At 41.8% G+C, this 12,006-nt stretch overlaps 1 protein-coding gene across 1 annotated transcript in view; it reads left to right on the top strand.

Moving 5' to 3' along the window:
• GLIPR2 (GLI pathogenesis related 2) overlaps window positions 1-5,434 on the top strand; it is a 40,591-nt gene extending 35,157 nt beyond the window's left edge. Inside the window, exons 4-5 of the mRNA XM_074943213.1 lie at window positions 2,104-2,181; window positions 3,343-5,434. Of these exons, the coding sequence (XP_074799314.1) occupies window positions 2,104-2,181; window positions 3,343-3,503 (239 nt within the window). The 3' untranslated portion in view covers window positions 3,504-5,434. The remainder of the gene's footprint in view (window positions 1-2,103; window positions 2,182-3,342) is intronic.
• Window positions 5,435-12,006: the final 6,572 nt, after the last annotated feature.

Genomic DNA, 12,006 nt, shown 5'->3' with positions numbered 1-12,006 from the left:
TCCTTCAACTGGCTTTTCTTTGGTGGTGGATAGAGGAAACTTCTTGACTCTCTGTGACTTTTTCCTGACTGACTTCTGGAGTGCACCTGCTGTGACGCTTCCCAGCTTACCCAGGGTTGTGAGGCACCTCGCTGCCACCTGCCCTTCGCATGAGGAAGTCTTATCTGCCTGGTGTGGATCAGCACCATAACTCCACCAGCCTCTGGCAAAACAAGCACTGCCTTCCAGGTCTCCACAGGCTTCACTCTCTCTGTATGGGATAGCAATAGGCACTCACCAATCCCCAAGTCCTCTGTGCATCCCTCTGCAGTGCCCAGCCCCTATTCCACTGAAGATTCACAGAACTATCAGGTTGGCTACTCCCAAAGGAATAGTACGCAGCAGCTTACTAGTTTCACCTCAGGATCACCATTCCACTTAACACGGAGCACTTAGATACACTTATAGTGAAAGCAAGTTTGTCATCAAAGAACGGAGATTCAAATGATAGTCAGAAAGAATACTGGAAACAACTGTTACGTGTAAAACAAAATGATAATATGCTTGCTAGAGCCTATAACACACAAGATGAATAGCCCTGCCTCACACAGGTTAGCTTCCCCCAAGTCCTTTCCCCAGCCTTTTCAACCAGAATGGCTGAGACCCGCTTTCATAAGATCAAGCCTGCTGGCAGCTTGTCCTCACAGACTGAAGGATACCTGGTGTACCTCCGTACCCCCAGTTTTGCCCCCAAAAGTTCATTGTCTTTACTCATAAACAGGATAACCCCTGCTGGTTTTGGTTTTTCCTGCAGCACTCGCAGTCTGACTGAAAGACTTCCTTTGTAAGATTCACAATGGTCGTCTCCCACCTCCTGTCTGGAGAAGTCTGTCTCAGTGCACACTACCTCTAAGTGACCAGCCTTTAACTACAAGGCCTTATGAATATAATTTTCAGTATACATTTCCACATTCTGCCCATACATTTCACAATGATTTGATGACCACTGTGACACAGGCTTTCAGCAAAGACTTTATCTGACCTACTTTGGTGAACCCCTGTGCCCTCTGCCAATGGACATCAAGAGGTTCTTGGGTCACACCTGCCATCCAGAGAGGGCCCAATAATTTGAACTGCAAGCCTTTTCATATTCTTCTCTAGCTGAAGTTCATTGAGACAGAGGAAATTGTCTCAAAGATATCAGGGAAATTAAGTCTTCCCAGTGAATGCATTAGCTTAAAGCTGCTGGTAACTGCTTTATATTGGGACCAAATATTATCATTGCTTTTGATTTATTGCTTTTCTATTTTTTCATGTTTTGAGGGGGTTATAAATCTGACAGGCTTGGATTACCATTGGGGTTTTTGGTGGGGTTGGAAAAGGGGTATTTCTGCTTTATTTGGTGGATAAATTTGCTAGGTGTAATAATCATACTGCCCTCTGCTATTCGGATCACAGGGAATAAATAAGACTAGAAATCACCCAGACATGTGGAAATGGGGGTGGTGGGAGCATTGCCCTTGTCCACAAATCGCCAAGCAGAAACCCCTCTGTAAAAGACCAGCACTTCATCCTTAACTTATTCTGTTCTGTGTAAATAATACAGACAGTGGATAATTTTACTGTACATGCCATCAGCCAACAGGGTGAGTTAATCTTTCTGAAACCTCACTTTAGTGCTCATCCTTTTGGGTAGGTTTGTGGTTTTTAATTTTAATTCTCTCTGAAAGTACATCATCCTGTTTAGGGTGTGGCCTTTTATGTCTCTTTCTGTTGCTGTTTCTCAGAAAGGGCCTAAGGTTTTCTTCTGTTACAGAAAGCATCCATCAGCACACTGTTTCTCTTTTCTTGCTCTAATTCCTTTTATAATGGAATGCTGTATTTGAGTATGATGGTAATTGGGGAGTGGAACGGGAAGGCCACTTGTAACTAAGAGCTTCCCTCGATTCAAGAAGTAGCTTAAAATTATTACTCATTCTATGTTTATATGACTCCATTTAATCATCAAGAGTTCTTGCTGATCTATTAACAGAAGAATCTTGTGGGCAAGGAGATGTGAGTTGCAGTTTGCTGAGTTCACTCTGTCTGTTGCAATTCCACAGCATCATTTCTTTTGTCTTGCAGGAAAGGAAGTAGCTGAAAGATGGTACACTGAAATAAAAAATTACAGCTTTCAAAACCCAGGGTTTTCTTCTGGGACAGGTGAGCTCAGGCTGTGCACTGCTCCTTCGAAGATGCAGCTCTTACTTTAAAAAGTTGTTAAAGCTACTTTCTCACTATTTTTCAAAAATCAGCTGTTTAAAAAAAATTAAGGTGTGTGTGTAAAAGACCAATGTTAGAATTGCTCACAGGAAAATGACAAGAACTGGAAGGATAAAAGGAAACTGTGACTCTGAGGGGAATGAGAAAGTAAACAAAATTTGTATTAGAAACAAAGTAGATCTATTTTTTAAAATGTCTCAGTCTTTTTCCTTCAACTATCATTATTAAAAGGTGTTGGTTTTGAGGACAAATGCACTTTATTTCCCACAAATTATCAAAATTGTAATAATAGAAACCGTACAGCTGTTTAATTAAAGATACTGTGCTGATGTCTGCCTTGGTTTACATCTCCTACCATCTAATCCCATTGATGTCAATGAAGTGTTACCTAGAGTGTAAATTGGGGCCAAATGTTGGCTCCTTAGTTGCCTGTTAGCAATTTAGTATGAGATGAAAATACCGTTGTTCTTGGAATTGGCAGGAAACAATGAGAGAGATTTCAAAAGTTTTTCATAGGAAAGTTCATTTATCTGTAACTGTGCATAGAGGGAACAGCTGGTGGAGTAGGTTCTGAGAGACAGCCACTCCACAACTGTCAGAAGAGACTAGAAAAAAGCCAGGGAAGTTAATGTTTCACTAATGCTATTAACTTATGCTGTGCACCATGGAAACATAGTCGGAGGGATCAGAACGTTGAAGCAGGTGGGGAACAGTCAGTGGTAGGATGGTTACATTGTCAGCCATACTGCTGGGAGAGAAGGGGCTGGGATCATTGCTGGGCATGGTATGATGCCTACCCAGGGTCTTGAATCTGGGGCTTTTGTACTTGATGTTCATCAAGGCCTGGTTGTCTCCACGTAACTTTTCCTATGTATTTTGGTTTTGGACCAGAGCAAGGAGCTCATGAGTGCAGTGGAGAACCACATTGGCTGTCTTTCTAAAAACAAACTATTCGATCAGCTGCATTTTTTTTTTCACCCTCTAGGCTTGTTATCCTGTCAGAGAAAGAAACTAACTTAGTTTGGTGTGACTTGTTTTTGCTCAATCACTAGAAATCCAAAGTCCAAAGTTAATGTGTTTATTTGACCTTTTTCCTCTTAGGTCACTTTACAGCAATGGTTTGGAAGAACACAAAGAAGATGGGAATTGGAAAAGCCACAGCAAATGATGGCTCCACATTTGTGGTGGCCAGATACGATCCACCTGGAAATGTAGTAAATCCAGGTTTCTATGAAGAAAATGTTCTTCCTCCAAAGAAATAATAAAAAGACAGTTTTTTTGGTTAATGAAAAGTGTACTTGTGGACTGAAGACATCTTTAAAATTAAATAAAATCAAATGATATTCCATGCTTGATACTACCACTCACCTGTCACTACGAGGCAACAACTATGCTACTTGAATGAGTCCATACAGTAGATCTATACAACTTCAGAGATATGTTCTTGTTCTGAACTAATTCATTTGAGAAGTACTAAAGCACGGATATATGCAAACTCCAAGATTTTGATTTTGCCAAACATGTAAAGGGCAAGAATTTATGTGGATTTTTAATAGTTTGTGTGAACTGTGTGTGCCTTTTTTGTAAAGCAAACAAGTTTGTAACTTTATAACTTTGTAACTAAAAATATCACCTTGTAATAATCTATCACTGTATTCCAGTTTTCCAGTATTTTTTAATGCGACGCCATCTGTACGTTATTGTTTTAGGATCCAATTCTGCAGTCTTGAGCCACGCAACACTCTCTTAGACTTCAGTAGGAAGTTACATACAAGTAAGGGCGGCGGGACCAGATCCATAAATATCTATCAAGAGTAAAATCTTGTTGAATGCTATCCGAAACACAGCCGGTGAAACCATACAAATCAATCAGCTCTGTAATTAATGTCTGGTACAAAAGTTGTCAAAGATGTTTATATTCAATTGGTAGATTTTAAGTTTTAGTAGCTAAACTAGTTTTTGAACAGAATATATTTCCAATTCATATAATCCCTTAGATTTTACAGTACTTATGTTGCCTTATTTTAATGTACATCAAATTGGAGATAGATATTAAATGCACATGTCCTGTTTATTTCATTACAAAAAAAACGAAATAGCCCCCTTTCTTTAGCTTCTTGCACTCTCTGACTCACTAAATGTTGCCACAACGTGCCCTTTTAGAACTAATCTAAGGAACTACTAGTTTACTTACCATCAAAATGTACTAAACTTTCTCTTAGACATCTATTGCCTGACATAGGTCCAGAGATTGTGCAGGTGGCTCGTGCTCCCATGCAGAGGGAATAATACTTAGTACTGGGGCCCTAGAGGAAGAATTTCAGTGGAGCGTCTTGGATTTTGCATTTTTGTTCAATGAACTAATTTTTGCTGCCAAATGAATATCAGGTACATGCCTCATACTAGAAGATCAGTAATGTTCCAGAGTCCTATTCTGTTATCCCCTAGAACAATCCTATGGGGTTGCACTGGATATAAATGAGGCAACACTTTGGTCCACAGTATTTACTTTGAGTTTGGACTATGCAGTAATAAGAAAATAAGAATAATATTTTTCTATGCAGGATGGATGTGTGAACCAATCCAAGGTTAAATTATCTCTTTAAAAACTGGCTGCAGGCATTTTTCCCCCTATTAAATATAAAAAGGGGATCAGTGTTATCGCAGAGCTAGAGGGCCATGCACTGATACCCTGACTCCTATTGGGTATGACTGTGCTTCATAAGTATTCCTTTTGACTTCAGTGGGCTTCTGTAGGTCAGAATCTGGCCCACAGAGAGTATCAATATGGAAAGGCTTTTTGTTTACACAATTTTGGTATATTGCAGTGTTATGGCTTAGTTATATGTCACTGTGGTAGTGTGTTAGATTCCTTTTGCTGTAACCCAAGAATTTAACACCAAAAAATGAAAATCTGAAAATGAAAATAAATATTTTTCTTACGAATTACTGCTAGATAATTGTAGCCTAATTTGAGTCACTTATCTCAGTCTATATCAGGGGTGGCCAACCTGTGACTCTGGAGCCGCATCCGGCTCTTCAGAGGTTAATATGCGGCTCCTTGCATAGGCGCTGACTCCGGGGCTGGAGCTACAGATACCAACTTACCAATGTGCTGGGGGGTGCTCACTGCTCAACCCCCTGCTCTGCCCCAGGCCCTGACCCCACTCCACCACTTCCACCAAGGCCCCTGCCCCTTCCCCCAAGCCTGCCATGCCCTCGCTCCTCCCCCTCCCCCACAGAGCCTCCTGCGCATGCGAAACAGCTGATTGCGGCAGGTGGGAGGAGCTGGGGGGCTGGAGGGTGGAGCTGATGTAGGGCTGCTGATGTATTACTGTGGCTCTTTGGCAATGTACATTGGTAAATTCTGGCTCCTTCTCAGGCTCAGGTTGGCCACCCCGGTCTATATTAATTAATCCAGAAGCTTTATTTTCAGAATTAATTATATTATATTGTTATAACTTTTACAATGCAGTGCACAGGAGTGGTGATTGTTTTGATCCAGTAAAGAAAGGAGTGGGGGGGAAACCCCCAACAAGTTGTAGATGATACAGCAGATCACAAATATTGCATACCTCCTGTATGAGGTCTGAATTAACACTTGCTCCCAGATGGGTGCAAGGTTGCACACATCTTAGAAGCAGGACTTACAATGTTATTTTCATCTTTTTATTTATTTATTTTAATTTCACACATGCTCAGTAGAAGAGTCTCACTTTGGCCCTGATCCTGGCAAACTCTTACATAGGGTACCTAAATGTTCGCAAGTTTGGGGACTTCGTGTCCAAGAACTCAGTCTGAGAAATGCTGGAACCAAGCAACTCCAGAAAGTCTACTACCATCCGTGCAACATACTATCCTCTCCAGAGGTGAAAATGGAAGAATTTTAACAAAATGTTAGACAAAACTGATAATTTGAATCACCAACTTTATTACCTTATTTGAATAAATATATGCTTGTTATACTGACAGCCCTGAGACTGGCTGTATTGTTTCTTGAACAAGGAACTAGACCCAGGAAAACTTGGCCACCTATAGATCTGTTAGTGTGAATCGTTATGCATCCTAGGTTAGTAAAAGAATTGGCTAGTGAATTTTCTCTGCCTGCTAACAATTTCTTAAATATCATGGAGAACTGGGGGGATTGGGACAAGGATAACCGAGTAAATCAAAACCTAGCAACAATCTTAAAAAAATTTAGTGACAAGAAGTTGTTCTCCAAACGGTTCATAAGCTGTTTAGAAATAGCAGTCTGTGGCAGCTTAGATGTGCAAAACAGAATAAAAATTGAAAAACACATAAAGACATTCAGACACAAACACCTCTACAGCACAGTCACAATAAGCCAGTTCCATGTTTACAAAGCAAGTTCTCAAACATGGCAAGCAGCCAAGAAATGCCAAAGTGGTTCTCAGTGCCCCACACATAAGACATGGAATGTTGATACACAGAGTGTGTGCATAATGTGTTCAGTCCACACCCTAAATCCTGGTCCAGGTTTGATTCCATGTTCATTGGGAGTGGTAGCATCACTGATGGGGGTCTCCCAAAGAGAACTGGAGCTTTGGGTAGTTCCATGATTGAGCCCAGCTAGTCAGAGCCTATAGAGAATAACCTCCAAATGATCATGTTTATTAGTGCAGGTCAACTTATGTAAAGCAAATCATTCCCACCTTCTCTTAGCGGGATATGAAGCTGACTGGGGGATTAGGAGCACGGTAACAATAGATACATGCTGTACTAATGTAGAGTTGTGTTTACAATGGGGCTCCTTTGGGGCTATACCTGTAGCAAGAGTTGCAACAGGCCTAGGAACAGGCTTGATCTAATACCACTGAAGTCAATGGAAAGATTCCCGTTGACTTTGCTGGGCTCAGGATCAAACCCTAAGTTTTCTCTATGCAGTCACAGGTAGGATGCTAACTAGATCTGGCCTCCATCTCTAATCAACCAGGCTACGTAGTAAAAAAATGTACAAGATGGGTAAATGTTCTCCCACTCCTGATCACAAAGTATGCTGGACAGGAATCCTGCCTCTAATCACCATTTTATTTTGGTAGCCTCCCCACTTCACCTTTCATGGTTGTAGAGACAACTGCAGGCTTTAACCTCTCCCCGCCCAGAAATTCAGGGATTGCATTAACAAATAAAGGAAACGCTGAGTTTGGCACAGAACATCGTTTATTCCAGTTTACTAAAAGTGAACACATTTAGCCATGACACAGTACTACTAATTATAGCATTACTTTTTAAAACTTAAGAAAAATGAATGGCTTACAAATGTGAAAAAGTTCCAAATGACGGTTTTCACCCTGGGTTTGTGGAATGAATTCTTCTGGAACATCTATAAGCTGTACATCTGCACTTTTGTGCTTATGTACACGTAAAGTCATACACCTGTTGAGCTGTGATTGTCACATTGTAATTAGAAACTATTTTTAATACGATGTAGAGCACTGAAACTATGCTCACTTCCAGCACGGCTTGCCAGTTCATCAAAATCATTTTTATCAACTTCACCACTTTGGAAATCAGCCAGCACTCAGTTTGGCTGAGCAAACTAAGCTATTTCTGAACTGATTTCAGTGATTGTTCTGTAAAATGATAGTTGGCTTGCAAGAGATGAAGCTGAGTAATTAATCTATCGTGGCTGAAATTAGAACCAGGCACCTCAAGTACATCTCAAACTTGCATTTCTGTTATGTTTGGAGTCATTATTAGAGTTTCAAGATTTTGAATAGATTTTAGTATCTGTACAAATCTTGATTGAATACCAGACATTGTAAAACCAGCTATTTAGAAGTAGGTGTATTTATAAAATTCCTTTTCTAAGTTTGGGTAGCTGGATTCTCCTATTCCCATTTGCTTTTTCTTGGGAACTTTTCTCTTCCTTGGAAGCTCAGGCATTCGGACTATCTCCAATTTTTGACTTTTCTGGTGGAGTTGCTCCCAGAATAAGTTATAGCGTGAATTAGGTGCCATTTACTTAAGAGATTGGCTTTCTGTTGCTGAAACCTCCAGCCCTTGCAGAATTTGGGGCAGACTGACTACCATGTTTAGGACTTTTTGACCTAGTTCAATACCAGAGAAGAAGTTGAGCTTCAATTTGAGCTTCTATGATACCATAGCTCTCATTTCAGGATCTTTTGCAACATCCTTCACAACCTCCCAAGTTGCACACAATCCAAAGTAGTTCTCAGAAACTAAAACCAATGCTTCTACTTGGAAAGTCCATCTTGTCAGACAGAAGACACAGATGCCTGGTAATTTACTTAACACTTCATATTTTATGTCATGAAATATAGTATCTCATCTGAGTGATTTTTTTTTACATTGTGATTTAATGAACAGTTTCAAGAGTATTTCTTCGGAGAGTAGCATTTTTAATAAGGTCCTGGCATGCCAAATTCAAAGCATCCCAATAGCAATGAGCATGTAACTCAGGGTTCTTCCTGTTGTAATCTGGTTGCTACACTTGATTCTAAGCGTGCCATGGTAGTAGCACCACCATAGCATTGTCCATGACAACTGTTGATCCTCCAATTTAGAGGCAATTATATCTTTAATTACTGATGCAATTACCTCCACCAATTTGCAGGCTTCATTGTACAATCCAGTGAACTCTTCATGACCATCTCACCATCCATATATTGCAGGCACAACCATTGCTGGAGAACTCTACCATAGTTGTAGAGCACTTTGCAGATTTTTTTTCAGAAACAGCCCTCGCAATTTGAAGAGTCATGAGTTCCACCATCTCATTTTGAATAACCAAACTTGTCTTGACTCTTTTTCAACCACTTTGAAATATCAGGATCATATTCTTCCTATAAACAAAGCAGTTGAATAATGTTGCACTCAAGCTCTCCACTTAAGGGTGTATTTTCAGTTTGTTCAGTATCATGGCAAGTCCTTGTCTGGAAAGACAACATATACTACTTAGTAGTTCCATTACAATCTTGCTCTTTTCTTCTTTCTTTTGAGTACTGAAAACTTAGCATGTCACCAATGTGCTCCGTAGTCTTCTGAGGAATATCAACTACTTTGTGGTGACACAAAGAACCTTGGTGCCCCTTAAATTTGTCTTAAGCCTTTTTCATCTGTATACTTGGTCAAAAATAGTTTGTGCCTAAAAGCTGTACAATAGCAGAAATGAAGTACACTGTCACTAGCTTCAGAATAATGGCTCCATTCAAAATCATTAAATCAGGATAAGCAGAAAGAATAGCCTTATTTTCCAAAGTTATGCGCAGGGAAAGACTTAAGTGGTGGTTGATGTGGTGTCTCAGAAATGCTATCAGGCAACTGGCATTTGGTTCCTGTTGCAGGTGATGGAGGAGACAACTCAGGACTACAAGCAGCAGAAATTGGTCCACTTCTTGTTGGAAGTGCAGTTTCCTCCTTTTTAATCAGCCAGGATTTAAGTGATTTCATTTAGCACTTTGAAAATACACCCTTTGTTTTTGTAGTTCACTCAATCAGTATTCAGTCAGAATGGTGTAACATCACAGAAGTAACAAACACACATAGTGTTCGCAAAAAGAAAAGGAGGACCTGTGGACCTTAGAGACTAACAAATTTATTTGATGCATCCGATGAAGTGAGCTGTAGCTCACGAAAGCTTATGCGCAAATAAATTGGTTAGTCTCTAAGGTGCCACAAGTCCTCCTTTTCTTTTTGCGAATAGAGACTAACACAGCTGCTACTCTGAAACCTGACACACAGTGTTGTATTGAAAAACTGAAGCATTTACTTGGCCTCTTCATTTTATATAGACACTATGTTCTTTGTAGAACAGTCTGGAATGTGGGAGAATGAAACGGGAGCAGCTTATGCCTGAGTAGTTGATTAACAGGAAAATAACTGCTTTTCTATTTTGCTTATGTAAGCAAGGGTTTCTCTCTCACCCAGAGACCCTGACAAGGACAAGACCAAAAATAAGATGGCAGCTGGAGGATCTTTTACCGCTCCAGGCATGATGGGACTGGGGTCAGAGGCTGCAAAAGGAGTGTCAAAATCATGGGGCCTATGATGTCTAGCTTCCACCTGCCTTTGTGAAAAGAACCCATGGAACTCATGCCAGGGAGGGGAGAGGGGAAGAAGAAAAGAACCAATCAGGGAAGCTCTCATTATTCCCAGAGAAATGGCAGTGGGCTGGACCTGTCCCAGGTCTTCCTAAAGAGAGAGGATCAGAAATCCTTGAGTGGAATTCGGCTTGTTTTTGTTTTTTTTTAAAAAGTCACTTTAATTTTATGAGAGTTTTGGGTTGCGGGCTTGTATTATTTGACAGTCACTTATTTGGGGTTTTTTGTAATAGGTGACAGCGGGCGCCCAACTCTGAAGGGAGCACTGCCGCCAGCACGAGCGCAGACGTAAGGGTGCAGTGGTATGGTGTATTGCCACCCTTACTTCTGCACTGCTACTGTTGACGGCGCTGCCTTCAGAGCTGGGTGTCTGAGGACACCTATTACAAAAAGCCCAAATAATTTTTTTAAATCTCCAAGGATAATTTACTACTGGCTACTTGAGACCTCCCCAGTCTGCCTCCCATTAGGAAGTGCCCCATGCTAACCCAATTGTTTTCCCACAAGTCACAGACAGGTGCTAAAGGAGAACCTGAACATGCTCTCTGGTTTGGATTCAGTGAACTGTACCAGCCCCGCACTAGTTCCCCTGCTGGGCTGTATGAGTTAGCAGATTGATCCCCGTCCGTTCGAGGTCCTGGGATTCTCAATAACCAAGAATTTTAAACAGGTAATGATGTGTCTAATGTCAAGAGCCACCAAGCCCACAACTTTGCTCCTCTCTCCCCTTCCTATATGGGTTGTCACCAGTGACACTAACATTCCAGTCAGACACATCGTCCCTCCAGGTTTCCCAGTTCTACCCACTTTCCCCTCCTCAATGAGAATTTCCAACTCCTCTTCCTTATTGCCCAGACTCCAGTGATAACAGCAGTGTTGCTTCCCTTCACGAGTGAGTATCTTGCAGGGCACATACACCGCAGCACAGCATTCCCCTGAGTCCACACTTTTGTTTCCGCAGGAGGGTTAGCTGCAGAGAAGCTGCGTGGGGGAGGGAGCATGTGGGCTCAAGTGCCGCCCGCCCCACCCTGAGTTGCTGCTTGGCTTGTACTCAGCATGCTCACATGGACTGAACATGCTCAGTAACACTGCTGAAGCCATCTGCCCTCATTCTGTCCCGTCCCCTCCCCCAGACCATTGGAAGGCCTGGGTCATCTCGGGTTATCTGTAAGCCAGGGAGAGACTCCAAAACACACATCACATTCTTCCCTCCATTGGAAGGTGCCGTGGGAGAAAGATAACATGTCCCCAGGGCTGAGGAAGAATGGGATTGCTGGCGTTGCAGCATGCTCTCCAGGAATCCTCAAGCCTTCTGTATCAGCTCTGCAGCATCAGAACAGCAGAGCCTGGATTGGAGAATCCTTCTCTCAGGGCTGGAGCATTTAGAGCAGAAATCCCTGTGGGAGTTAATGTTGCTCTAAACAGAGCTGCCAAGGGGTGTGCATCTTCTTGACACACCATGGGAAGTGATCAGTTTGTAGAGAGGCACAAAGCCTTACATGGATTGCTCCGAGAGTATCCCCCCAAGCAGTAGGGGGAGGCAGGACCTTATTCCTTACCTCTCATGACAGGGCTGTATGAGAGCTTGTAGAGAGCCAGAGGCAGCTCTCTAGGGGGTTAATTCAGAAATTTCCCATGGAACCTAGAGGCTGCGGCCTATGCCAGGAAGGAGCCACGTGGT

The sequence above is a fragment of the Natator depressus genome, chromosome 2 (assembly GCF_965152275.1).
Source record: "Natator depressus isolate rNatDep1 chromosome 2, rNatDep2.hap1, whole genome shotgun sequence".
NCBI lineage: Eukaryota > Metazoa > Chordata > Testudines > Cheloniidae > Natator > Natator depressus.
Note: the sequence above shows the minus strand (reverse complement) of the source record. Positions and strands in the feature narration are given on the sequence as shown.